The sequence below is a fragment of the Aspergillus karnatakaensis genome (genome assembly GCF_047715665.1).
Source record: "Aspergillus karnatakaensis strain CBS 102800 unplaced genomic scaffold BJY04scaffold_33, whole genome shotgun sequence".
In the NCBI taxonomy this organism is placed as follows: Eukaryota; Fungi; Ascomycota; class Eurotiomycetes; order Eurotiales; family Aspergillaceae; genus Aspergillus; species Aspergillus karnatakaensis.
In genome coordinates this window covers 268,528-295,232 of record NW_027395745.1, presented here as the reverse complement: position 1 = coordinate 295,232, position 26,705 = coordinate 268,528, and the positions used below count along the sequence as shown (strand labels likewise).

The window sequence follows — 26,705 nt, the reverse complement described above, 5'->3', positions numbered from 1 at the left end:
TATTATTACTTCGAAGACATTGACCAGGATGTGAAAGCGTTCATGGTTTACATTAATCGTATCCAGCGACCAAGACTGAGCTTCACAAGAACTCCGAAGCAATCCGGCAAGCCTCAACAGAAAGGCAGGAAATATCAAGAAAGAGATAGTAATATAGGCAGTGAAGAATCAGATTACTTTCCCCAAACCACAACTAAAAACTCTAACGGCCCCAGACCAGACCTGCACATGCACGCATGCACAAACCCCCGTTTCATCACCACAGCCACGACAGACCGCTGTCCATCGCACCAGCTGGAATCACGAGTGACCCAGGATTAGACTATTGACATGAAGTGAACAAATCTAAGCGAGGAAGACAGCGGCGACGGCAGCGACACCAGCGAAGCCGAAGGAGTTGGTGATGGCGTTAGCGGCACCGGTGAAGACGGGAGGAGAAGGAGAGGGGCTGTAACAGTCAGACAGTGCGCCTATAAACATGGTATAGAGAACTTACGTGGAGCTGCCAGTGGGGGCAACGGAGGTAGGAACCACCGGGATCACGGGCTTGGAGACGGTGGGGGTGGGGGTGATGGTGATGGTGGAGTAGGTGACGGTGGGAATGCAGGTGGTCACGGGGATGACGGAGATGCTCTCTGAGGGAACCTCAGGGACGACAGGGACCTCGGGGACGACGGGGGTCTCAGCGGGAGGAGCGGTCTCAGCGGGAGGAACAACAGGGGAGCTGCTGGTGGGAACCTCAGGGACCTCAGGCTGCTCGGGAACAACGGGGGAGGTGCCGGTGGGAACAGCGGTGGGCTCGGTGGTGGTGCTGCCGGGGCAGTCGGTCACGGTAGGAGCGCAAGAGGTGATGGTGACCTCCTCGGTCTGGTAGATGGTCTCGATGTCACCACCGGGAAGAGCAACGGCAAGGCCGGCGAAGAGGGCAACAGCAGCAGCGGAGAAACGCATTTTGATTGATGTGTTGTTTGGATTGAGAGAAAACCGTCAAGGTGGTTATTTAGTTGTTGTGGGGTTGTAAAGAGTGTGGGTAGTTGGTTTGGTAAAAGACTGGACGACCGAAGTCAAGTTTGGATATGCTTCAAGCAGAGACGAAGTTGGCTAAAGAACGGAAAGAAGAGAACGACTGGAAGGGGGCGGTTGGCGCCTTTGTATCATCTGGGAGATTAATCTGGGCAGATCGCTCCAGGGACGCAATCGGGACAGGGGGACAACAGAGTGGAGAGAAGTTAGAACAGTCGCAGCGGTGTATTCGGCATGGGGCTTTCCACCCCCTGAACAAACCCAATAACGGTGCAGTTGCCTCGTGCTGTCGAGTCTGATCGGCTGTGGTTGGTGGATATCCATTGTCACTGAAATGACTACCGGCCTGCTAGAGGACTAGTCCACTGGTAGTTCCGCTGTTCTGAGCACTGTTGTCTCCCCTAATTCTCCAAGAACCAGAGAAAGCATGTTGATCTTTGACTATCAATGGGAACTCTGATTGTTGAATGGTCACTCGTGGCGGGTATTTCTGGACTATCGGTCGCCTGAGCTGTCCCTGGGGCCTGAGCTGGCCTTGCAAGTTCAGGATAGTGAACGTGCTCTGCTTCTGCCTCGACTATTCAGCTCTTCAGCAGCGGCATCGGGTAAGCCCGAGCAATACCATTATTGCCTCAAAGGGCTGACGCGCAGACTGATTTGCCGGGGACTGCTCCATCCTCTGATCCTTCGCATTTTCAGGGGAAAACAAACGTTGCGCATGGGCTCTTGGCGCGTGTTTCATCTTCAACGGATGGCCAATCGTCAGAATCAGAGTGGAGTCTGAAGCTCCGTTCCTGACGCCATTCTCTGAATCTGAAATCCACAAAAGTCCACTGTTGAGTTTTCGCCATCCTGCCGTCGCGCTCCAATTGTTATCATCTCCACTTACCCCTGGCTTTGTCCGTTGCCATTTTTATCATGAAGAAAATTGGGGCGCCAGGAACAATTGCAAAGAGCTAGCCAACTTTCAGCTCGTCAAAGCAAAGAAATTGAAGAAAATCCATTCAAGTGAAAGGACCAAGACTTGGAGAAGGGCCGATGGGGGAGGGTTTGTCATGGGGCGGGTGAGAAACGAGCCACTGTTCCATCCTTCATCCCCCGCTTCTTTTCATTATTGCAGAGGATTGACTAGTCGAGACATTTATCCAGCCGACACGGACCTCTATAAAACACTCATGTCTGTATTTACTCTAGCAACGCGGCCCTCGGTCTCGGGTCGAGTCTCAGATTCCAGACTTCCAGACATGGAAAAGTAGCATTAGGGGCGAAATGATAGAGTTTCATGCATATTGTCTAGGCTGCCACAGAACTTGGCGATTGGCCAGACAGGTCTTGGTGCGCCATCTTATCCGTATAGATTGCTTAATCAAAGCTTTGTGGAGAATTTAGGCTTGCCTCTTGAGTGCGAGTTGCTTGGGCTTGGGATAAGACATTCTTGAATCAATAATCTCCCTGCACGGCCTGATGAACTTCTTGGTCACGGTGATATTTCGACCCCGAGTAACTTGGTGAATCGAGCATTGAGGTTGCACTAAGCACGGGCTCGATCGCTTGCAAGTCATAGACCCCTTAACGAGAAGACATTTGCAACGCGATTAGAGAATTGCTCTCTAAGTAGGCTAATCCTATCATCCGGGCTGAAGGTGTTCACCGGGATTGACTCCTGCGAAGCGGCGTAGCGGCGTAGCCTAGCAACTTAAGCCGATTATTTTGGGAGAACCTATCGCCACAAGGTCCGTAACTGACCCCTGCGGAAGATGCCGCTAGCAGGAAGGAGCAAATTCGATTAATGATCAGAATCGCCCGTCTTTGCTAAGTTCGCTCGTCCAGACAGTAGTTCGGCAGATTGTCGTCTCTCTTTGAGTCTATGAGACCCTTTGAAGTTCGATGGTTGTTGGAAATTGGGGTTCATGTGCCGCGAAGGAAGACCTCAAGCTCCACCGATCATCAGGGGAAGGGTTCGATATTTAGCCACATTTTGGGAAATCGGAACCGAACTGTTGTTGACGGCGCTGTTCATCGTTATCAGGGGTATTTCGTTACCCGTATATCTCGGGAAGGCATATCAGCGGCCAGCCTGATCAAGAACTGTACTATAGGGCAGTGGATAAAGTGCCCATGAAAATGACGAAATATCGTTCGTTATATTCTTAGAAACCGCCTGCTGGTTCATCACTAAGCACTTAGCTCCCAAGACCCAAGTACTGTAAGTGTACGCGGAGTGCATGATAAGAAAGTCGAGCCCAGGCCCTGGACCCTCGACATACAGAGAATAATAGCTCCGGATCGCATGGCAATCAGGGGAGGGTATTCGCTCAGAACAGGGGACGGACGGTAACTATTGGGTTGATTCTGCTGTGAAGTCAGTCTGGTTGCGATTCTATCTGTGCCCGCACAAGTTTCCTCAATCGTGATCTTGACTTTTCATTTTTGTCACTTCGCCCTGACGACATATTCTTTCCACGGTTCGTTCCTCTAGGCGCCGAGGCTGTCTACTCCAGGTTTCGAGATCACCGGATTGTGGTGGTGAGGTGCTGAACAGGAGGATCGACCATCGCCGCGCGTCTATGCCCACTTGCAAGTCTTGGATTCACAGGACCCGACTGATGCAGTGATGATTGATGATTGATCAATGCGGAACGGAGTATTCCTCCGTACGTACCAACAGTTGAGAGCTTAAACGAGTTCATGATGCATGATTTTCAGGTACAAATCCATACTTCGTCAGCCGAACAGGTCTGCTTCGAGGATGTACTGAAAATTGGCATCGAGCAGGTCAATGGAGTTCTGCACTGGAGACCGACGGGGCCGTGTCTCACATGGTTAACCAGGAAGTTGCTGAATGTCAGTAGTCAATAATGAACCTGGAACCTGGAAACCCTGATGTCATTCAGTCATGAAGGTCGGTCAGAGTAAAGAGTAGGTAAAGAGGTCGAATATTAATGCAGGTTGGCATGAAAACAACAAGTCACGGGGAATGCTTGGCCTGGCAAACCGCAAGGCTGACTCCAAGTCTGCCATCTGTGTGGGGTCCAAGCATTGACAGTTGAGTTGAGACTTTCAGCAATAATGCCAACAACTCTTCTCGTCAGCTCGTCATGTAAAATTATCGTCATAAGTTGGAGCTTACCTGACAGCGCCTGCTAGACCTGCATCATCCTTTCCGTTGAAGAGTGGGTGCTCACTGATAAATATAATTGTATGTAGTGGTGTTGGTGATGGGCACTGAGGCGCAGGAAGTGGGGGATGATGTACGGTAAAGCCACACTCGGGCGCCTAACGATGAAACATTCTCAATCGGCTCAGAAAGCAGTCAAACTGGTGTCTCAGACTCTCAGGTCTTGCTCTCCCCGAAATGACTAGTTAGATGATTTCATCGACAGAATTTGATTGATGGATGCCTAGTCGCCTGAGGAGTCGGGATAGAGCCAACATTCTTTTCTCATAGATTGTAGACAACACTAACACCACCTATCTACACAGTAGTTTCTAAGCGCCCAGTTGGATTCACTGATCGAACCATCATCATATCATTCGTGGTCCTGCTAGAAAGTTTGCGCTTTGCAGCCAACGCCGAAATAACCGCCTGGCTGAACGGCCCCCGACCTTCGCCTCATCTCGCGCCCTCCTCCCTCCAGGCTCCTGCTCCTCTCTTCTCCTCTCTCTTCGCGCTCTGCCTCACCCCGATCGTTTAATTCCATCGATCGCTTCGACGGTTAAACGCCGTCGTTGCTGCCGTCATTATTTGTGTCTTTGCTCCTACTACGTTACTATCTATCCATTCTTGCCTGTCCATCTCTGGTCGCTCGCTTACTAGGGATTTTGCTGTCCTTCGTTGATCCCTTTTGTTGAGTTCACGCTTCTTGTTTCTTCTTCTAATTCCCCTCGTCGCCCCTCTTGAGTCGTGACAGAGCTGTTTCTTGTTGGAACTTGGACTTGTCCACCGTGCATACCAAGCCTCACCTTATTCTCCGCCCTTGACCGACCCCTCTCTGCCAGCAAGCGCCGCCTGTTCTGGCCCCACGACTCTTTGTCTGAACAGCTAACGCCCTCCCCGACACTTCCTCCTCTCTCTCTCCTCTTCTCTTCGAAGCGAAAGAAGTCGCCGCTCTGGCTACCATCACGGATCCGAACGAGTTGTTTTTGCCCGGTGAGAGGCAGAACAATCTCGCAATGTCTTCCTCCCCCGTTCCCCTCCTCAAGGCTCCGGTCCCGGGCAATCGCGGCAACGCCAACAGCCCTCGACCACCTAAACTCACACTGGGTATTCCTCCATCTGCTACAAGTCGTCCTGTCGCTCCAGAGGCGCCTCAGCCTCAACGTCCCCCTCAACCACAACGTCCATCCCATCGTCCCCCTCCCCAATTACGACTCGCAACCCCAATGGGCAGCACACAAGATGTCCCTCCACAACTGAATACTCGGCCCATGCCCCCTCCGCTCGCTACCACAGGACTGAACGAGCCGAACGGCCACTCGCGAACAGGAAGCTTCACACATCTGGATGGAAAAGGAAGTGGCCCCGCCTCCGCCTCGTCGTCCAATTACTCGACTCTTTCGTTTGCTATGGGTCTTCGACAACCGCAGGGAGGTACACCGGATCCTTCATCTGCAATCAGTTCTGTGTATTCCGATCGTGAGGGAGGTGTGCAAATGGAACGAGAAAATAGCGTTAACGGACTGATACCTGACCTGGACAAGCTAAGTTTGGAGAAAGGCCGACCGTTAGATGTCGAAGATCTTGATGACCAAGGTTGGCTAGCTGCTAGCGAGCAGAAGAAAATCGTCGAGTTAGGTAGCTTGGGTGAAGGAGCTGGAGGAGCAGTCACGCGATGCAAACTCAGGGACGGGAAAACCGTCTTTGCATTAAAGGTGCGTTGTACGTGGTTGATGATCGTTACTCGAGCTAATCCATATGGCCCAGATTATAACTACCGATCCCAACCCAGACGTGAAGAAGCAGATCATCCGAGAGCTGAATTTCAATAAGGATTGCGCGTCGGAGCACATATGCCGCTACTATGGTGCATTCATGGACAAATCAACAGGCACCATATCCATTGCGATGGAGTTCTGCGAAGGAGGCAGTCTGGACAGCATATACAAAGAAGTCAAGAAGCTTGGTGGCCGAACAGGAGAGAAAGTGCTCGGGAAAGTAGCGGAAGGCGTTCTGAATGGATTGACTTATCTCCATGGCCGGAAGATCATCCACCGAGGTGTGTTGAGTATCAATAGTTTTCGACTTCTGCTAATACTGGTGCAGATATCAAGCCTTCTAATATTCTTCTTTGCCGAAACGGCCAGGTGAAGCTGTGCGATTTTGGTGTTAGCGGCGAGTTCGGCACCAAAGGCGACGCGAACACATTCATCGGTACCTCATATTACATGGCTCCAGAGCGCATAACAGGACAATCATATACAATCACCTCCGATGTCTGGTCTCTTGGTGTGACGCTGTTAGAAGTCGCTCAGCATCGCTTCCCTTTCCCTGCGGATGGAACCGAAATGCAGCCTCGTGCCGGCCTGATCGATCTGTTGACATACATTGTGCGTCAACCTATACCAAAGCTGAAGGACGAGCCGGATAATGGAATTCGCTGGTCCAATAATTTCAAATACTTTATTGAATGCTGGTATGTCTACACACTCAGCGCACAAGTGAACATTGCTGATCAGGAATAGCCTCGAGAAAGAACCTCCACGGCGAGCAACACCCTGGCGGATGCTGGAACATCCGTGGGTACTGGACATGAAGAATAAAAAAGTGAATATGGCAAACTTCGTGAAACAGGTCTGGGATTGGAACGACTGAAATTTCCGCCTCACCAGCTTCATATGAACCCTATAATACCATTCATAACTCATGACGGTCTTTGACGCAACGGTCCTCTGACGCTTACAAGTGGCTGGCCCTTGATTGACCCGGATGTCAAAAAAGCATACGATTTTGTTTGTGGCTCTGACGACCCTCCTTTTGTTTTACTACATTTCATGTCTTTCTGGATCTGGATCTACGGAATCGATCCTCACCATTTGCCGCATGTTTGCATGTCTTTCCTTGATATCACATCATCTCGCATCAGCGTTCCACCATATCATACCTGACTCGTCGCGTTCCCTCTCGGTCTTATGTCAGCTACGATCAGCCTATCCTGTTCATCTTTCGTCTCCTATACTGCAGCTACATGTATAGCTCTTCTGCAGTACAGTGTTGTTGTTTCTTTCGCTTGAGAGACTTCTTTGTTCCTTATTCTCATTGTGTGTGTAGTTGGTTGGTTGGTTGGAAAGGTGCAGTAGTAGGGCATTCAAATATATAAGAAATCATACTTTCGATAACTATACTGCCTGACCGCTTTAAACCCATGGATGAATATATAAAAGCAATGAAGTCTCGCACTCTTCAAGAACCAGATATATCTGGTAAAATATCTATTGTCATTATGTATATCGTAACTTCATCCTCCACTGTGATCTGCATCTTGACTTACTAGCAAAAACAACGCTAATCATGTACAAATATCAACACAAACAAAAGACCAGAGTTATCCTAGAGACGAATCCTCTCTACCTTCATCGCTCCGTCTCCGAGATACATTTACTGCCGATTATTCATGTTGACCGGCTGCGCACCCAACACCCACCCGATCCCGCTCGCCAACCCCCCAGTAACCATATTGCTAACGACATCGCGCTTCCGCACTCGCTCACCACCACCGTTCGTCTCGTCTCCTTCCTCTTCTTCTCCATTCTCATAGCCATCCCTATCAACGATAGACATCGAAGATGACGCAGAGTTTGACATGGACATTGATGTTGGTAGGGCACCACGAAGCGGGAAGGAGTTGACATTCTTGTGTAATGCTCTTGCAGCGCCTCGCGCGACTTCAAAGAGACCCATTGGTGCTTCGCCGGAGTCAAGTCTCGTGTGATGTGCGGCTCTCGCGGCGCGGCGCGCAAGATGTTGCTTTGTCTCGAGGATGTCGCGATCTTGGTCGACGGATTGGTTGAAGCCGCCGGGTAGTGTTGTTGTCCCGAAGTCGCCTTTCGTATCCCAGGCGTCTTCTTCGGCGGATTCCTGGGCGCGGAGGAGTGAGAGTTCTTCGTCGGCGCGGCGCCAAGCGCCAAGGATCTCGGGGAGAGGGTCTGGTGTGGGTGCGAGGATCAGGGAAAGGGAGAGGAGTTCCATGCGTTGGGTTAGGTTCGCGATTTGAGAGTGAAGGGTCGGGGGTGTTGAAGGGGTTGAGGTGGTGGTTGGGCGGTAGCGGCCGGCGTTGTAGACCGCTCGCCACGTAATGTCGTCTTTAAGAGATGTAGGTTCTAGTGCGGACGAGGACGAGGGCGTGAGCCGAGTGAGTATGTAGGAGTAGGCAGTGCCGAAGTCGTTGGAGGAGAGGGCGGAGGAGATGGCAAGGGACATGATGCGGCGTTCAGCGGTAGTGAGAGATTCCTCTTGCGTGAGGGCTGGGCGGCGTGCGTAGTGGGAGTGAGAGGCTATGTCATCTGGTGCGCGAGCCGGGAAGCCGGCTAGGACTAAGTTGCGAGCGACACTAAGGAGGTCGTCTAATTTTGTGTAGCTTCTGGGGTTTTGGTCAAGGACTTTTTCGATAAGGGAGAGGGGATCTGGATGCACGCGGATGCTGACGGGTTGGAACGGGACGCCGTGTTGGAGTGTCAGTGAGTAGAATGATAGAGAGTGTGTTGCGGAGATCAGAGCTTGGGCTTCCTTTAGCGACGTTGATTCCGGGAAATGTGGTTTGAAGGCTTGCAGGCTGTACTCTTGTTAGTTATGTGAAGCCCAAGAGCACCAGCCAACCTACATTTCATATGCCCTTTGCATCTTCCCTCGTGTTCTATTGCCGTTACTCGCATTGTCGTATGCCGCGAATATGGATTCTCTGACCGCATCCTCCACCTGCTCTGCCCTTAAAGCCGATCTAGACTTAATATATATCTCGATAGCGAGATCGTACTCTGGAAACCGTTAGTTCCGAATGTTATGAGTAAGGAATGCTGAGATCAACCTCTGACTTCTAGCAGAACCTTCAAAATCTCTGCTTCCACGGTATCTTTAGGGACCCTGAAAAATAGACCATGACACTCTGGATTGCTCTCTGGTTGCTCGTCTGTCTCTGAAGTCCAGTCTCGTAACCATAGCAGTGTCCGGCGGACTATTTCCCAGTTGCGCTCGGGTTCCGCTTGCTGGGCTATAGAAGCCAACATCGTGCGCAATTCAAACAGCTGCATGTCTTGGTTGCTGTGAAGGCATATGTTGGTCGCTGTCCTGCACGATATAGGGTGACCTGCCTCTTCGAGTGCACGTAGAGAAAGAAGAAGGCCGCTGAGGAAGGAAATAGATGATGGTGATGGGTAGGTTAAAGGGTTAGTGGGCATGAGGAGAGCGTTCTGGAATAATGTCGCCCTCGACGCAGATTGTAATGTGTCGAGGTCGAATTGTATGGAAGGCAGCGTTGCACCATCGGAATTGATCAGATTGGATCCGCCTAAGCCTAAGAGGTTGCCAACTCGACTGAGAATACGTATTGATCCAGCAAGGGACACTTCCGGGCTTTGGTAGATGACGGCTAGCCCGGCTTGTCCATATCGATAGCGGAGTCGTTCAAGTTGGTCGCTTGACATTTTGTCATTCTCGCTGGCATATCCTCCCAGGTCTACATCTTCAGGCCCATCCCAGTTGACAAAGGCGCTGACTACCGCATCAGGCTCCACCAAGCTGCGCGACAATAGCCACTCATTCACGTATTCCCATCCGGAGTCTTGAACTGCTTGTGTCAAAGGAATCGAGCTGCGCCGCGCTGCCTGACTATGTCGTTGACGCCTAGGTCTGTTGCGGCCATACATCCACGGTCCCACTAGTCCCCGGAGGTTCTTGATCAGGTCTGTATCGTCCTTCCGTGCCCCGGCCATTGAGAGTAGAATATTTGTAGCTGTCTGGTCGTCCAGAGATTCCAGTGTCTCCACAGAGCATGACTTGCTTTGATTTGGATAGTATTCGTAGTTCAGGCGGAAGAGCGGTAGCAGGCAAGAGACGAGCCATGTTCGGAGGACTGGAGATTGCTGGTAGAACGGGAGAAGAAGATCGAGAATGAGCGGCTGAAGAGAGGTCTCGGAGTCGATGCGGTGTGCCCTGTGAACTAGAAATCGAGACAATAGGTCTGCTGAATCGTGGCTATCATCGTCGTCGGGATACGTCAGTGGTAGCAAGCGGATCTTCCGTACACGTTTCCTTGCTGCTGCTTCAGACAGGTCCCTAACCGGGGTAATGTCGACATCACGGTAATCCGAGGACGGGACATACCCGCCGACTAAGGCTTGTATTGTTGGAGTGTAGGTCGCGGGGTCTGCGCTTTCTGGTAAATATGTCAGGACAATTCGCAATAGCCTTTCTGTTGTCAAGGTGGCCGGAAATTGAGACTGTAATTGCGGGAGCAGTGAGGTGTCCTGCGTGGCGCAGAGATGTGTTGCTAGAAGAATGGCGTGGGCCCCTGAGAGCTGCGTGAGATCCGCCATTGCATCGCAGTTGGAGGCTTGTCGATGAAGGTGTAGTGGTGGCAGCAGTGGACGTATCGGTGATGGTGACGGAGTGCACGTGCCACCTGGGCGGAGAGGCACTGAATGCGAAGAACCTCATCGCATCCATCCGCTCACCCATCTCTTCTTCAAGATACCCCACCACTTTCCCTTCATAACACACGATGGCGTCTGGCTTTGGTCTCAATGGCGGTATGTCACCCTTCTACAGTCTTCTCCTGGGAAACTTTGGCATCCAATGGCCCCGCGGTGTCCAGTATTTCGGCGGTTAAGCTACGTTGCGGAGAACCGTTCTGACAATTAAACCTCTTTGCAGGTCCGTCCCGCTGCTACAACTTCTGGCAGGAGGTTCTAGGCTGCTACGTTGTCAATGCTGAGTCCGGAGAAGCTGGCAAGTCTCAGTGCAGGCCCGCGCTCGATGATTACTACGAGTGCCTACACCACCGCAAAGAGGTACGGTCCCTCGGTTACTATGCGTTATACGAATATCGTTCTTGCAAAACGACTTGCAATAGGACTTTGAAAGCCGGGTTAATCGATGGCTAACAATCTGCTAGGCGCTGCGAACGATGAAGCTGCAGGCTGCCTACCGAAAGGCAGAAGCCGCACACCCCCGCGGGGCCGAAGCGGAGGCAGAATCAATTCGAAGTCTAGGGTTGTTGAAATAGGGAGGAGCTAGTGATTGAGCGTCAGTAGAGGAAAGCGATAGGGCTCCGGGCACATGTTCGATCGAGGTTACGCAGAGTGGTGAGGCAGAGGTGTCAGAAGAGACGGAGCAGAAACGAAGACCCAATAGAGTATGATATGGGTGCCTCCAGGGCTCGTGGAATTGTTACTATTCGACCAAAGGCCATGCTGTTATTCGCGCTTGTATAGAACCGAATTCATTTCAGAAGGGAAATCCGTATTGACGACTGTCCCAAGTAATATGCTCGATATTGAGCGAGTGACTTGTAGGTCCACGAGTGATACAGGAAGTTCGATTAATGGGTGTTATAGAGTTCTATGTAAGTTTGGCAGATGGACTCATAAACGTCACCGAGACATGGAATCTCAAGTTGTAGTACGCCCGCGGACTCGGAGTATGCTTGTAATAATAGAGGACGAATGATTGGTTGGTAATGATGGAAGCTCTCCAGGGTTGTCTTTTTGCTTTGATACTAATGGATCTGGCCGAAACAGCCATGAGCTGAGAGATAGAATATTTATCAGAAGGCAGGCAAGATCTAGGTATACATCGTATAACTCGTAGACTCTTTCGCATTGCCAAAGTGATATCGAGGTTGGTATCAAGATGGATGATCTACGGGTGCCAGTGGTAGATACCTGAGGCCATTTGGCATCCCTTGGCACTATATCACGTGACTCAAGAAAACCTTTCGCCGGGGTGGGGCCAGCCATTCCGCAACAAGCCTAGCGTGCCAGGCCCAAGCATGGGTAGGCGCGCCCAGGCAAAGGATGTCCCAATGATATAAACAGGCTGCGTGACCTCGACAGGCTCGACCGACATCCTGTGCTTCAAAGCTGTTTACTTCAACCTCACCTGACTCCCGTCTCATCCATACACTACACGTCCACTCGCCGCGCCCTGAGTCACCACCAACAGGCACATTCCAGGAGATTTATTATTTGGATCTCGGCCGACACTCTATTCTTGCCAATTTTTTCTTATCTCTCACTTTTGAACCCTTTTCCGCCTCATCTTCCCCATCTCATACTTCCGCCGTGGTAATTTATATTACATCTCCGTCACGGTATTTTTTGATATACTCCACAGTTTGATGGACACAGTTGCGCTTCGACCTCCAGATACTCGCAACATCGTCATCTCTATCATCTCTGTACATCTTCTTAATCTGTCCCTCATCTCTCTCTCATCTCGTCCTACCGTGTCCTCGATGGCTGCGACGTGCAAGTAACTGGTCGGCATACTTTACGCTTCCGCCTCATCCTTGTCCGATCACCACTGCCATCGTCTTTATTTGAGCGCGTCGCGGCTCCAATTTCTTTGGACTTCATCACCGCTACTCTTCTTTGATCCCCTTTTTCTTTCTTGCCTGTTTAATATTTTTTTTTCCCCTCACATTTACGACAGCCATGACATCCAGGTGAGTTTCCTTACTCTGGTACAAGAGATGCTGCTAACCGACACTAGACTAGATCGCCTCGTCACGTGAGTACATCATCACGGACTGGCAATAAGGCGCTAACCAGATCGGAACCACAGGTTACTCGAGACAGGCAGTACAACTCTTATTCGTAACACAGCCGCTCAGCAGTTGGCTGATGTGCAAAAGCAACATCCCGATGAGCTCTTTAATCTCCTGGGGCGAATTCTTCCCTACCTCAAGTCAAAGTCATGGGACACACGGACCGCTGCCGCCAAGGCGATGGGCCTGATTGTCACGAATGCCGACACTTTCGATCCGAACCAGGATGACGGCGAGGACGTCAAGAAGGACGATGCGGAGATGGAAGACGTCAAAGTTAAGTCAGAAGACGACTTGGCCACAGCGCCAGTCGATCAGCTACTCCGTCTCGAGACTCTGGACCTAAACTCCATTCTGAAGTATGGGAGGCGACTACTGGGCAGTGGAGGGAAGGACCAAGAATATTCGCTGGCTGCCATGGATCCTGCTGATCGGCTTCAACATCAAAAGAACACACTAACAGCGCGGCTGGGACTTGCAGGAGAATACCTTGACGATGACTTGATAAGCGAGCAAGACATTCTGCCAAAACCTACCCCAGGACTGAAGGAGAGTATGTCAAAGTTTCACAAGGACCCTCTAAACTCTGTTCCATTGGCCTCTCCCAGTGAGCCCGTCAACGGGGACGGACTTAGCAGGAGACAGCTGAATCAACTGAAGCGGAAAAGTAAGCAAAGCGCCAAAATGGGAGCCAGCAAGGTCCGGGTGGTAGATTTGTCCAGCCGCCGTCCCTCCGACAATGTTACGACCCCAACTGTCCCAACCCCCTCAATCTGCACCCCTCACCCGTTGAAAACGGAGAACGGCGACGGGCAAAATGGCGATGCCAAAACGGACTATTTCAATCTCAACAGACCGGCAGGAGATGATGACGATTCCAAAATTGTTTCCGAGTTTAAGGGGATGGTATTTCCTGACAAGCCTCTCATCCAGCCCGAGCTTTCGGAGGACACTCTTAACATTGCATGGCCCTATGAGCGCATGTGCGAGTTTCTCATGGTGGATTTGTTCGACTCGAACTGGGAGGTTCGGCACGGCGCAGCGATGGCACTCCGAGAGGTCATTCGTGTCCAGGGCGCCGGAGCAGGGCGTCTGCATGGGAAAACTAGACGTGAGAACAATGCATCGAACCGAAAATGGTTGGATGATCTCGCTTGCCGCCTGCTTTGTGTTTTGATGCTGGATCGTTTTGGGGACTACATATCCGACAACGTCGTAGCACCAATTCGAGAAACAGTGGGTCAAACATTGGGTGCACTCATATCTCACCTTCCTTCTCCGTCTGTAGTTGCTGTGTATAGATGCCTCTACAGGCTCATCATGCAGGTTGACCTGAACTTGGAACGCTCAATCTGGGAGGTTTGCCACGGAGGCATGATTGGTCTGAGGTACTTGGTAGCAGTCCGAAAGGATCTGCTGGTCGAAACCACGGAGCTGATGGATGGCGTTCTGGAAGCCGTCATGCATGGTCTCGGAAATTACGATGATGATGTCCGTGCTGTGAGCGCGGCAACACTTGTGCCTATAGCCGAGGAATTCGTCAACTCTAGGCAATCTACCTTGGGATCACTCATGAACATCGTGTGGGACTGCCTCTCGAACCTCCAGGACGACTTGAGCGCGTCTACCGGCTCGGTCATGGACCTCCTGGCGAAGCTCTGCTCGTTCAAACCTGTTCTTGACGCGATGAAAGAAAACGCCACTGTGAATTCCGAATCATCTTTCGGCAAGCTTGTTCCTCGTCTATATCCGTTTCTCCGCCATACGATCACGAGTGTGCGTTCCGCGGTCCTGCGAGCCCTTACTACGTTCCTTAAGCTGGAAGGCGAGGGCACCAATGACTGGGTGGATGGCAAAGCACTACGACTTATCTTCCAGAACTTGCTTGTAGAGCGGAATGAAGGCGTGCTCAAACTCTCACTTCAAGTCTGGTCAGAGCTGCTCAACTCTTTGGATAGTCGTGGGATTTTCCAGTCCGACGCGGAGCTCCCGGCTCAAATCCAACCCCTAGTCGCGCTGAGCATCGCGCCATTTGGTGTTCCCCGGTACCCCATTCGAATGGATGCGTCGCTTTTCATTAAGCCATCTGGCCTACCTGTCTCTCCGACCGCATCGGCTCCTGCTAGATCCTCTCCTGCCTCGGCTACTGCTACCGATGGACCGAAAAAACGAGGTCGCAAATCCGAAAAGAAGGAAGTTCCTATTGTTGATCACAGAGAACACAACATTGATGCGCATATGCTTCAAGGTGATATTGACATGGTCGGCGCCGATACCATGTTGCGATCCAAGATCTACGCCGCCAAGGCGCTTGGTGAATTACTCTCGTTCTGGGATAAGCATGGACTTGAGAGCTTCTGGGAAACCATCATGGGAGGTCTTTGCGGCCGAGCGTCGACGACACAGCTCTCGGCAGCCATGATCGTCGAGGAATATGCCAAGCTCATCGGGTCGGACAGCACTTATGCCTCTGCTCTGTGCGAGAAGCTCCGACCGATGGTCGAAGGCGAACGGCCTCTCTGGTATAGCGACATCGCTTGTTACCTGAGTGTTGCGCGTGCTCAATGCCACTCGCTTCTGAACAGTTTCCGAGATCATGCGCATGTGCCTCCCTCAAAGCTGCCGGTACTTGCCGTGGTTGTACAGGGAGATCCAGAGGCTGGTCCTAACGCGTTCTCCCTTGCCGACGCAGAGAGGGTGATTGGGGATGATTATGAACGGCTTAAGAGGGGACTGGCACCTGCGCAGCGGTTAACAGCGGGCAAAAGTGTCGACGAGTCCAAGGCAACAGCTGAAATTGCCGTTAGCGAAGCTAGAGACGCCAGAGAGCTTAGGGACATGCGGATCAAGGCCGCGGCTGCAGGTGCACTCGTTAGCTTCCGCGACATCCCTAAGAAACCAGGTCAGGTAATCAAGGGTATCATGGATAGTGTCAAGAAGGAACAGAGCGCTGAACTTCAGGAGCGTTCTGCGACCGCCGTCGCGGCTTTGGTGGAATTCTACACTGCTGCGTCGAAGAGAGGACCGGTCGACAAAGTCATCGCTAACCTGGTCAAATTTTGCTGTGTTGATACCTCTGAGACGCCTGAATTCCAGCACAACGCGAACTTGGAGGAGTCTATCCTGTCTCTTCGGAAGGAGGAGGATCGGCGCGAACACCCAGACGCAGCCAGATTCGAAAGAGAAGCCAGAGAGGCTCGAATTATGCGCCGCGGGGCCAAGGACGCGCTTGAACAACTGGCCGTCAAATTCGGTGCGCAGCTCACGGAAAAGGTTCCAAATCTTGCATTGTTGATCGAGCGCCCGCTCAAGGAAGCACTGTCTGGAGACCTTCCAGGAGACATTGTCAATCCGGACAACGACCTAGGGCAGGAGGTTGTAGATGGGCTGTCCACTCTGCGCGCATTGCTTCCCAAGTTCGATCCCGGCTTGTATTCCTGGGTCATCGGCCTCATGCCTCTTGTCGCCAAAGCCCTTCAATGCCGACTATCTGTCATTCGATATGCAGCTGCCAAGTGCTTCGCCACTATTTGCAGCGTTGTTACAGTGGAAGGTATGACCATGTTGGTGGAAAAGATCTTACCGACCATCAACAATGCCCTGGACGTTCACAGTCGTCAAGGAGCAGTAGAGTGCGTCTATCACCTTATTCACGTCATGGAAGACGGTATCTTGCCCTATGTTATCTTCCTTGTCGTGCCTGTTCTTGGGCGGATGAGCGATTCGGACAACGATGTCAGACTACTTGCCACAACATCATTCGCAACCCTGGTCAAGCTTGTACCTCTGGAAGCTGGAATACCAGACCCCCCTGGATTGTCGGAAGAATTACTTCAAGGGCGTGACCGTGAAAGACAGTTTATGTCTCAAATGCTGGATTCGCGCAAGGTGGAGACATACAACCTACCGGTGGCGATCAAGGCGGAACTGCGCCCTTACCAACAAGATGGTGTGAACTGGCTTGCATTTTTGAACCGCTATAACCTGCATGGTATCCTTTGCGATGATATGGGTCTTGGTAAGACGCTACAGACGATTTGCATCGTAGCCAGTGATCATCACACCCGGGTAGAAAAGTTTGCCGAGACGCAAAAAGAAGAGTACCGAAAGGTTCCATCACTCATCGTCTGCCCGCCATCGTTGTCTGGTCATTGGCAACAGGAGATGAAGCAATATGCACCTTTTCTGAGCTGCGTTGCCTACGTTGGTCCGCCTTCGGAGCGTTCTAGACTACAGGACTCTCTTTCTGATGCCGACATTGTCGTGACGTCGTATGATATCTGTCGAAACGACAATGACTTTCTCCGAGCAATCAGCTGGAATTATTGTGTTCTGGACGAGGGACATCTCATCAAGAATCCCAAGGCCAAGGTCACCATTGCTGTCAAGCGCATTAACAGCAACCACCGCCTCATCTTGTCCGGTACGCCCATTCAAAACAACGTGTTGGAACTGTGGTCCCTGTTCGACTTTCTCATGCCAGGCTTCCTCGGCACAGAGAAGGTGTTCTTGGATCGATTTGCCAAGCCTATTGCTGCCAGTCGCTACAGCAAGTCGTCTTCAAAAGAACAGGAGGCGGGTGCACTAGCTATTGAGGCCCTTCACAAGCAAGTGCTTCCATTCCTCCTTCGTCGCTTGAAGGAAGAAGTGCTCAATGACCTGCCGCCGAAGATCATTCAGAATTACTACTGTGATCCTAGTGAGCTGCAGAAGAAGCTGTTTGAGGACTTTACCAAAAAGGAGCAGAAAGCTTTGCAGGACAAGATGGGAAGTTCTGAAAAGACTGACAAGGAACATATCTTTCAGGCTCTGCAGTACATGCGGCGTCTCTGCAACTCGCCTGCTCTTGTCGTCAAAGACGGGCATAAGCAGTACAACGAGGTTCAGCAGTATTTGCAGAATAAGAGCTCCCACATCCGCGATGTTTCGCACGCTCCCAAACTTAGCGCTCTCCGCGATCTGCTCTTGGATTGTGGAATCGGCGTTGAAGCTCCGACAGAAGGTGATCTTACCGGCGGTAGCTACGTCAGTCCACACCGGGCGTTGGTGTTTTGCCAGATGAAGGAGATGTTGGACATTGTTCAAAGTGAGGTCCTCCGGAAACTCCTTCCGTCTGTGCAATTCCTCCGTCTCGATGGTGGGGTTGAAGCGACGAAACGACAGGACATCGTCAACCGTTTCAACTCGGATCCGAGTTATGATGTGCTACTGTTGACTACCAGCGTTGGAGGTCTCGGTCTGAACCTTACTGGTGCCGACACGGTCATCTTCGTAGAGCATGACTGGAACCCGCAAAAGGATATCCAAGCCATGGACCGAGCCCATCGTATCGGACAGAAGAAGGTGGTCAACGTTTACCGATTGATTACACGTGGAACCCTCGAAGAGAAGATCCTGAAGTAAGTTTGCCGCCTCCAACTGTCCGTTCGTCACTAACCGTTATAGTTTACAACGATTCAAGATCGACGTGGCATCCACAGTAGTCAATCAACAAAACGCTGGGCTAAACACAATGGACACAGACCAGCTCCTGGATCTATTCAACCTTGGAGAAACGGCGGAACACGCCGAGAAACCCACCGAAACGGGCGGTAACGAAGTCGACATGGTCGACATTGACGGCGAAGTGAAGGAGAAGGGTAAAAAGGGCTGGCTCGACGATTTAGGCGAGCTGTGGGATGACCGACAGTACCAGGAGGAGTACAACTTAGACTCGTTCCTGTCCACCATGAACGGGTAGGAGTCGGCAGTCTTTGACTTTAATGTTTAGCAAGGCGTTGCGAGGTTGGTCTTCCGGAGTTGGCGGTTCTTTGCTTTCCCTTTACGGATATCGTGACCAAGATAGACGCTTGGTTACTCGATTGTATTCTATGTACACATACCATAAGCTCAATCTTCTGATGACTTTATCGTGATCTCCTTCTGCGCATTTGTCATCCAGTTCATCCTGGTATTGAAGTTCTTGGTCCAACCGATGTCCGATCCGCCCATCAATTAGGTTATCGGAACTGGTCTTGACCACGCACAGGCCCGTGGGCTCCATGCCGTCTACCCGCGACACTTGGTACCGGTTCTCGAACCTGTCCATCAACATCTGGATCCTTTCTTAGTCTGTAGATGTAAGATCGGATTATGCCGGGCAGAATGTCTAAAGCGAGAATGAAGCCCCTAGCACAGAGTGCTTGCCTGACAAAGGCAATAACATGAAGATCAGTATCGACGAGAGGTGGCTGTGTTTGCAGATATAAAAGTCCCTCTCTGACTTCTTCTCTTGTTTCATCATTTCATCATGCTGCTTGCAAATACACTTCGTAAGCACGTCACGATATATGCCAAGAAGAATCGAAAGAGCCTCTACCCTATGGCTTCTTACTTGGCGTTCTTCCTCACCCATTTGCTCTGCCTGCTCTCTGGTACGACATGCTTCTCTTTTGGTTCTTTAATCTCTGCTTTTCAAAAACCCTCCTCGTGTCGAGTCGCTTCAGATCGCGTTCCTTCTCGTGCCATTTCTCGGGCGTATCCTCGCAGAAGTCGTATTTATTATCTTGACGATTGCGCATGTAATCACGACCCTTTTGCCTCCCGACAGGATCATTGCGATGCTTCTCGTTTGGAAGAGATAACTTGTCATGGATTGCGGCCCCCGACTCTCGCACGTAAAGAGCATTCTTCGTCCCAAAGCTTCTCGTTGCTCCCGGTCCATGTTATCGATTATGGCTCTGTATTATTCGCGGTGCCACTGCAAGGGCTTTGGGTGGCTTAGTTAGGGTAGCCGGGTTTGGGACTCTGTTACTGATTGAAGCGACACCATGTTCGCCGAGGTTGATCTCGGTATCAGTAATATCGAGAGATGAACAGGGTTGCAGACGAGACCTTCGTGGATGCACAAGTGTGAACATGCACCAAACCAGGAGGGGATATCGCTTTCCTACACGAGTTTCGCGTATACACCCATGTCATGCGTTCTGTTTCAAGGAAGGTTCTCGAGCTCTGCAAGAGTCAGTATTGCTCCACGACTAGGCAGCTAAATGACGGCCGGTGGTGTGAAACGAAGCATTATGTCTCCGATCTCCTGGTTCGTTGAACTTTTGAAGAATGTCTCAAAGCGGCATATCTGCTTCTGGGCCCTGGAGAGCGATAGGAGCGACATTGATGAAATGAGGGGATGAGGGGATGAGTATGAAGGGGAAAGATGAAGCTGCTAGCACATCAAGGAAGACCCCGCCTTGCTCGGGGTAACAACACCACGAGAAGCCGAACATCCCCACTCTTCAGGTTGATTCTCCCCCCCCTCCTATACAACTCCTCTATTCCCATTCTTTCTCTTCTTCCTGTCTCACACTCCTCGCCCCTCGTTGAATTACCACCATGTCTCTCCCACCCCTCCTAACCGGCAAAGTCGCCGCCATCACAGGCGGTCTCACCGGAATCGGCCGTGTATGTTTTCCCCACATCTCCGCAAAAACCTCCATCCCTTACTGAGTCCTGCATATAGGCAATCGCCCTTGAATACCTCCGGCATGGCGCCTTCGTGGCGGTAAACCATCTCGGCGGCGCCAACGATGAGCCACATCTAGAGTCGATCAGAAAGGACGTCTCAGAACTTCTTTCTACGCCAAACCAACAAGCCAAAGACCGCTTCATCACAGTCTCCGGCGACATCTCGAAACCCGAGACCGGCACCGAATTCATCCAAAAGACAGTCGAGACCTTCGGCCGGTTAGACATCTTCGTTAGCAATGCAGGTGTTTGTCGATTTGAGGAGTTCTTGGAGTATGTCCCGCCCTCGCCCTTCCCTTTCCTTTCAACACTAACGTGACCGAACACAACAGCGTCACACCCTCACTCCTCAACGCCACAATAACCACAAATCTGACAGGCGCCTTCTACGCCGTGCAAGCAGCCGCCAAACAAATGGCGTATAACCAGTCCCCCCAGGGTGGGTCCATAATCGGCATTTCGTCGATCTCGGCTCTCGTCGGCGGCGGGCAACAAACGCATTACACTCCCACAAAGGCCGGTGTGTTGTCCCTGATGCAGTCCACGGCTGTCGCACTGGGGAAGTATAATATTAGATGCAATGCGCTACTGCCTGGGACTATCAGGACACAGCTCAATGATGAAGATATGAGTGATCCTGTGAAGAGAGAGTATATGGAGGGGAGGATTCCTTTGGGGAGGCTGGGGCAGCCGCCGGATTTGGCGGGGCCTGCGGTGTTCTTGGCTTGTGAGGGGTTGAGTAGTTACGTGGTGAGTTTTGTCTTCCTTTCTGCTTTTGTTTTGTTTGGGAGAGGGGGCTAATGAAATTACAGACTGGAGCGCAGATCCTGGTTGATGGGGGCTTATTTGTCAATCTCCAATGAGATATCGAGAGGAGGAGCTTGATAAGTAAACCAGGTTCATCCATGAGACGTCGGATGGATACGGCATATCCTCATTTACATGACGTGCAGGTACCCTCAGGGTTGTGAGGGTGTCGAGAAGGTTGTTGCTGGATCTGGCAAGGTCACCAAGGCCGCCCAGAAGGCTGGCAAGAAATAAGTGATTGAACATCGATCACGGCCTCTGGACCAGATTTTTGCCATTATGATGATGACTTAGCAAAAGTGCCGAGATGAAAATGGATTATGACTAGATCCACGTATATCAATTCTACTTGTACTTCATACACACTGCTGTGTACACTATCGCACTCTACTATAAAACTGAAGAAGTGCAGATGCAATAACAGCTAAGCAGTTAGCCTTATCCTTTCCAGCTTGATGAGAAAATGGAGTCTGATGGTTCGTGGCGTGGGCGTTCTGCTTCAGAACGAATATAAAATCTCCTAGATATGAAGGTGTTGCTCACTGTGATCCTTTACGGGTGCTAAGTTCAGTTCGCGAGAAACATTATTGAAGAATGACTGTCTGGATGAAGCCATCATCGCAGAAACATTAGAAACATTGCTCGTCCGGATCTCAGGCGTTGGCCCTTAGGTTGCCCTAACAAATAGGGCAACAGGGCCAGCCATTAATCACCGCAGAACAACCATAGCAGATTGAGCAATGCAACTGTAGTTAGAAACAAGCGGATTTCTTCTGCTTTTTAATTCCTGTATTGCTGGGAGTATAGCCTTGCCGTCTCCTTCGCTCCAGGGTTCGCCATTTGTCGTCGCTTGTTTTCTCGGTTCCGCTTGGGGTTTCTCGCCCTCAACTCCGCATATATTGGCGATCATAGCATGTAGTAATCACGATGCCAAGCTAATTGCCTCTCACGAGCTTCATAAGACTCATCAATGTGGCCGGCTTGGGGCATCTGTTGCTGAGGGAGGCGAAGTCCTGCTCATCGAGGTCAAGATCTGCATCGACGACGGGGGGACCATGAACAATTCGATTCCGGAAAGATACCGGTGGACGAAAGCTTGCTCTCATCATCAACAGAAACACTAGCGGTGGACTTGGGTTTGCTGTCACCGAAAAACCTATGAACCAAACGAGGGTGAGTTTTGAACTTTTGTAACGACCGGGCCAGAAGAATTGAACAAGAGAGCAGTTGCATAAGAAGCACAAGCAGAGTTAGAGGGCAGACGAGGACTGGACATGCTTATACAAATTGCATCCTTCCATTCACAAAAAAAAAAAAGAAGGAACGCGGGAGAACATCGCGGGACCTGGGACTTCCAGTGACGAATCCAGCAGGCATACTGCTTCAAGGCTTCAGCCTGTTAGTCTGTGTCCTTTATAACAGCGTGCATTAAGCGGTAAACTGAAAGGAAACCCGAAAAGAACAGAAAAATATGAAATAATGAGCTTTTATGTCAGATTGAGCTGTGACGGAAGAAGGGGAAAGAATCCAATATTTCTTACTTGCCATGTCCTTGCTTGAACAAAGATGTCTTGTCCATTTTCATGAGTCCCTTCAGGGCTGTCTTTGGTAGGTAGGCTCAACCCAGGTCCTGATTCAGCCTGGATGTTTTGTGGCTGTTGAAGAGAACAGAACCAGTTCATGCTAAGTCTAAACTGTTATAATTAATAGCTTCTCTGGTCCTCAGACTTGAGCTCCTATATCTGATAATCCTTGTTCTCATTATACTGCGATTATCCAGTGGTGTTAATGGCTGTGAATGACCTCAAGGCAGTAAAGTGACCAAAACAAATACATGCTAAGAACACATAGTGAAGCTATTGTTTGTTTGGTCCTGTGATCTGATTCTAAATCATAACACATTTCTCCTTTCTCCTTTCTCCTTTCTTCATTCCTGCTAGCTCTCTCTTCTCCTCTCCCACTCTCCTCTCCCACTCCCCTCTCCCACTCCCCTCTCCCACTCTCCTCTCCCACTCTCCTCTCCTACTTTCGATCCTTCCATCTCCCATCTTCCTTTCCTCTATCCTATTTCCATTCCTACCATCTCCTTTCTCCTCAAGGTGTTTCACTCTCACTCCTCCCACCTCTTGTCTCCTAATCTCATCACAGCCCAGCTGCGTCGAGCCTTTCAAAACACCAACCACCAACACAACACTTAACCTGACTGTCTCTGACAGTAAGTGATCTCCTTGTTGTATTCCTGAATATGGTGATGACTACTTCATGTTGAGATAACGCAACAACTTATACGGAGAGGATCGAGCTAACATTATTTTTTTGCTTCGAAACAGAAATGAGTGACAACGGTTGGGGAACTTCCGATGACACTGTCATCGATGACACCACCAAAACCGACACTCCTTCGATATGGGGGAGGAGCACTTGGCCGCCTTCGCAGATGAACTATGCCAATCTAACATCGAGTTTGATGGGACCGCTTTTGACGAGCACCAGGAAATACTTGAATTTGTGAGCATATCTTTACATATATGTTGACTTATGCTAACACTATTATCACAGACTGGAGGTCAGGTTGTCAGCATCAGAAACGCGTTCAAACCAACCTTGATTCCTCTTGCTAGCAGGAAATCAGAAACCTGGAAACGTGTGCAGGGAACACAATGGCGAAACTGCCAATTTGGACAACCGATAGACAACAAGACAGTCCGCATGCCCAAAAACTTATCTGAAAAAAGAAAGGGCATAAACCTTAGAGTGCGCATCCGAGGCGGCGATGTTGCTCGAGTCCTTGTTATCGAGTTTACCATCTTTCGTGATGGTCAAACTTTCCATCAAGCATTCATCGAGTTCGATGCAGCTAACCCTTGGATGAACCTGTTGAAGTTCAGGACTAATTCGTCAGACTCCCAAGCAAAAAGGCTATGCTCCCGAGGACAAAGGCGTCACTCCCAGTCTTATGACGCTCGAGGACCAACGCGCCATGAATGCGTTCTTAGTGGATCTAAGCAAGGAGAATCTCACAAAGGGATATCGCATGATCAACCACAGCCTAGAAGCCCATGTCTTCAGACTAGCGCTCACAAAAGGTAGAACCCTCATGGGCAAATTCCTGATCGAAGAGCAAAAAGAGAATTCGAGGACAAAGTTCTGGGTTGATGCAGTTGATAGTGGAGAAATAACCCCTCAGGGTGACGAGGCTGATATGCTCGCCATGCTCCGAGATTACACCAATCAACTACAAACATGCAGTTTTCGTGAACTTGACGATGACTTGAAAAGTGAGACCCTGCTCGCTTTTAAAGGAACTGCAAAGGTGGTTATCAACGAGGCGAAAGTCCTTGTATGTACGAACAGTACATCGGGAGATCCTCTTGTTGCATCTAACTTCGGAGTGGGCGAAAATGTAACTGGCGTCCTGCTTATCCGAGACGAAAACCCCAAGTAACTAGGGGCCAACTCGTGGATCCCGATGATGAAGCTTAGTGCTTCATCCAAAATCGCAGGTATCATCTCCGCAGGTGATACTAACCAATTGAAGCCCACAGTGCAGTCCACACAAGGGGAGCTCAAGACAAACGAGTTCGGCAGTCAACTGCATGTGTCACTTGCAAACAGGTTGCTGCGGACCAAGCGCCCTTCGGTGAAGATAAAAGATCAGTTTCGTTTCAACCCCATGTTTGCGAAATGGCCCAACAGTCGTACCTACGATGGTCAACTTATCTCGCATCCCTCGACTGAATCTTTAAGGGCCAATTCCAACTTTACCGAAGCTCTTAGAACGCTATCTGCTCTTGGCAGCAGAGTTGACAGGGACAGGCTGGCTAATACCCTTGTTAATATCAACGGCTCAAGCTGTGAGGTTGACCCTGAGTCCAAGTCTCGGTACAATGACCTTCACGTCAAGTTCATTGTTGAGTTAGTCGTGAAAAACTGCGAACAAAAAGGATATGAAACGTCAAGAATTCTGATCATAACCCCTTATGTTGCGCAGGTCGTGCGGATTAGACGTGCCTTTTTCCAGGCCCATCGACAGGGCCGTATTCCCGTCGAGCAAATCCCCATGATTATTTCCTTCAACTCAACTCCGCCTAGGGGCGCGAGGCAGATCTGGTCATTGTAGACTGGGTAGTCTCTCATACTGCTTATTTCGGGGACCTTGGATTCACGACAAATGACAACATGGGCAATGTGGCCATGACGAGAATGCGTGAGGCAATGGTTACCCTGCTACCATCAACAGTTGGTGAGGGAAGTAAAGCTCGGTCTAAAGGAGCACAGTACTCTGCATACGGTGACCGACTTGTTAGCCGTATTCCTTATACCTGCGAGCTTGTCAGCTTTGCTTACCAGAATTTGATGGTCATCGATTACAAAAGTGAGTTTCATAGTTTTCTTTTTACTTGGGAAAGGCTGCTGACTTGACATGATGATAGCTCCTCAAGATACTGCACAAGGAGGCTGGTCTATGAACGACACTGTCGAATCTAATTGGTAGGATGCTCATCTGGTAATCAAGCTGGGTAAACATTGAGCATATCAAGCCTATCCATGCTTTTCATTTCTCACGACTGTTGATAGTCTAGCTGTTGTGCGAGAACCCAAGGAATCCTTCTCGGGTGATGATCGCTCTCTTGTCAGATGTAGATAATCTCTTTTACATTGAAATGCAATTCTCTACTTCTGATCGAGTACCTAAACCGGACAAACTTGAAGCTATTCAGAACTGCCACCGATCGTCGAAGAGGTAAGAGATAGGAAAGGATGACTACCCTGTCACCACCACTGCCGTAGATGCCTCGATAACTCTATATACAAATAATTATTGGCGGCCCTACTACCGAGAAACCACGATACTTGTGATGTTAGAGACCACTCCGTCGGGAAAGACGTATTTAAGGAAAGGCCTTTTCACACTAGAGCAGATCGCCGGCCTTGACCTTGACGTTGAGTTGAGTGATCGAATCAAGTCAATTCATGAAGCATGAAGGATCCTGCTGAGCCGGATGGCGAAAGGCTTTATGTTTATGATATAGTTTCATATGAAGATGTGGTGGAAAGACCTAGAGCCCTCAATGCTCTCCTTGACCCCCCCCCTCCCTCATTCCAACTCCAGCTGCAATACCACAACGCCCCCAAATAAATCAAAGCATTACGGGGATCCATACTGGATTTGTGTTTCGAAGTCCAATGCTCTCACAGCACCTACCAATGGAGTCCCGATCTCGCGCTATCAGACCAGTGCACGGGGGCCAAACAAAGTCGACATGACAAACTTTGCCGCCAGTCACCCTCACCGAGTGATATTATCTCAGAGTGACTGGGGGTCGGCTGGAAATCCCTGGCGAGCACCTATAGCTTAGGAGGTGAATTGCCTCACTGCCAGAGTGCCAATGTCGATAACATTTATGTAGTCGGAGCAAGTCGAACAGACTTTGGCTATGACCCGATGATTAGAGTACTTCATACGAATCTCAAGAGACTTGAACGTACCAAGATGCAGCAGGAACCCGCTCATGGAAGTAAGTTGAAAACCACCCTTACACGAATGGCAATAGACTCGCCGCTCAGCTCTTACATCCTCAGGGACTGTCTTAGCGCTGCGACGGGCACTCGGCT

At 50.4% G+C, this 26,705-nt stretch overlaps 9 protein-coding genes across 9 annotated transcripts; 7 read left to right on the top strand and 2 right to left on the bottom strand.

Annotated features, from left to right (window-relative positions):
- Window positions 1–345: 345 nt before the first annotated feature.
- Window positions 346–951, bottom strand: BJY04DRAFT_219622 (GPI anchored serine-rich protein; the record flags this gene model as incomplete). The annotated part of the gene is made up of 2 exons (XM_073716622.1): window positions 346–448; window positions 497–951. The coding sequence occupies 2 exons, from the start codon at window positions 949–951 to the stop codon at window positions 346–348; spliced, it is 558 nt and encodes a 185-aa protein (XP_073569907.1).
- Window positions 952–4,482: 3,531 nt separating this feature from the next.
- On the top strand, window positions 4,483–7,367 carry BJY04DRAFT_192410 (dual-specificity mitogen-activated protein kinase kinase). The gene is made up of 4 exons (XM_073711772.1): window positions 4,483–5,895; window positions 5,948–6,239; window positions 6,287–6,656; window positions 6,706–7,367. Exons 1-4 carry the CDS (start codon window positions 5,197–5,199, stop codon window positions 6,833–6,835), a joined length of 1,491 nt encoding a protein of 496 aa, XP_073569906.1. The 5' UTR covers window positions 4,483–5,196; the 3' UTR covers window positions 6,836–7,367.
- A 74-nt stretch (window positions 7,368–7,441) lies between these two features.
- On the bottom strand, window positions 7,442–10,961 carry BJY04DRAFT_86616 (secretory pathway Sec39 family protein). The gene is made up of 3 exons (XM_073721207.1): window positions 9,045–10,961; window positions 8,841–8,994; window positions 7,442–8,792 (listed from the first exon to the last, which is right to left on the bottom strand). The coding sequence occupies exons 1-3, from the start codon at window positions 10,549–10,551 to the stop codon at window positions 7,619–7,621; spliced, it is 2,835 nt and encodes a 944-aa protein (XP_073569905.1). The 5' UTR covers window positions 10,552–10,961; the 3' UTR covers window positions 7,442–7,618.
- On the top strand, window positions 10,645–11,351 carry BJY04DRAFT_86620 (uncharacterized protein). Its single transcript, XM_073721208.1, has 3 exons — window positions 10,645–10,764; window positions 10,889–11,025; window positions 11,130–11,351. The coding sequence occupies exons 1-3, from the start codon at window positions 10,737–10,739 to the stop codon at window positions 11,238–11,240; spliced, it is 276 nt and encodes a 91-aa protein (XP_073569904.1). The 5' UTR covers window positions 10,645–10,736; the 3' UTR covers window positions 11,241–11,351.
- A 658-nt stretch (window positions 11,352–12,009) lies between these two features.
- BJY04DRAFT_86595 (DNA-binding ATPase) lies at window positions 12,010–18,563 on the top strand. Its single transcript, XM_073721206.1, has 4 exons — window positions 12,010–12,680; window positions 12,728–12,745; window positions 12,800–18,181; window positions 18,228–18,563. The coding sequence occupies exons 1-4, from the start codon at window positions 12,670–12,672 to the stop codon at window positions 18,520–18,522; spliced, it is 5,706 nt and encodes a 1,901-aa protein (XP_073569903.1). The 5' UTR covers window positions 12,010–12,669; the 3' UTR covers window positions 18,523–18,563.
- Window positions 18,564–18,974: 411 nt separating this feature from the next.
- BJY04DRAFT_86591 (uncharacterized protein) lies at window positions 18,975–19,848 on the top strand. Its single transcript, XM_073721204.1, has one exon. It carries the CDS (start codon window positions 19,072–19,074, stop codon window positions 19,543–19,545), a length of 474 nt encoding a protein of 157 aa, XP_073569902.1. The 5' UTR covers window positions 18,975–19,071; the 3' UTR covers window positions 19,546–19,848.
- On the top strand, window positions 19,849–21,438 carry BJY04DRAFT_86592 (SDR family NAD(P)-dependent oxidoreductase). Its single transcript, XM_073721205.1, has 4 exons — window positions 19,849–20,219; window positions 20,278–20,555; window positions 20,615–21,032; window positions 21,095–21,438. Exons 1-4 carry the CDS (start codon window positions 20,151–20,153, stop codon window positions 21,143–21,145), a joined length of 816 nt encoding a protein of 271 aa, XP_073569901.1. The 5' UTR covers window positions 19,849–20,150; the 3' UTR covers window positions 21,146–21,438.
- Window positions 21,439–23,495: 2,057 nt separating this feature from the next.
- Window positions 23,496–25,209, top strand: BJY04DRAFT_219616 (uncharacterized protein; the record flags this gene model as incomplete). Its single annotated transcript, XM_073716621.1, has 4 exons — window positions 23,496–23,597; window positions 23,649–23,907; window positions 23,978–24,429; window positions 24,628–25,209. The coding sequence occupies 4 exons, from the start codon at window positions 23,496–23,498 to the stop codon at window positions 25,207–25,209; spliced, it is 1,395 nt and encodes a 464-aa protein (XP_073569900.1).
- Window positions 25,210–25,268: 59 nt separating this feature from the next.
- BJY04DRAFT_219615 (uncharacterized protein) lies at window positions 25,269–25,584 on the top strand (the record flags this gene model as incomplete). Its single annotated transcript, XM_073716620.1, has 2 exons — window positions 25,269–25,464; window positions 25,523–25,584. The coding sequence occupies 2 exons, from the start codon at window positions 25,269–25,271 to the stop codon at window positions 25,582–25,584; spliced, it is 258 nt and encodes an 85-aa protein (XP_073569899.1).
- Between the last annotated feature and the right edge of the window lie 1,121 nt (window positions 25,585–26,705).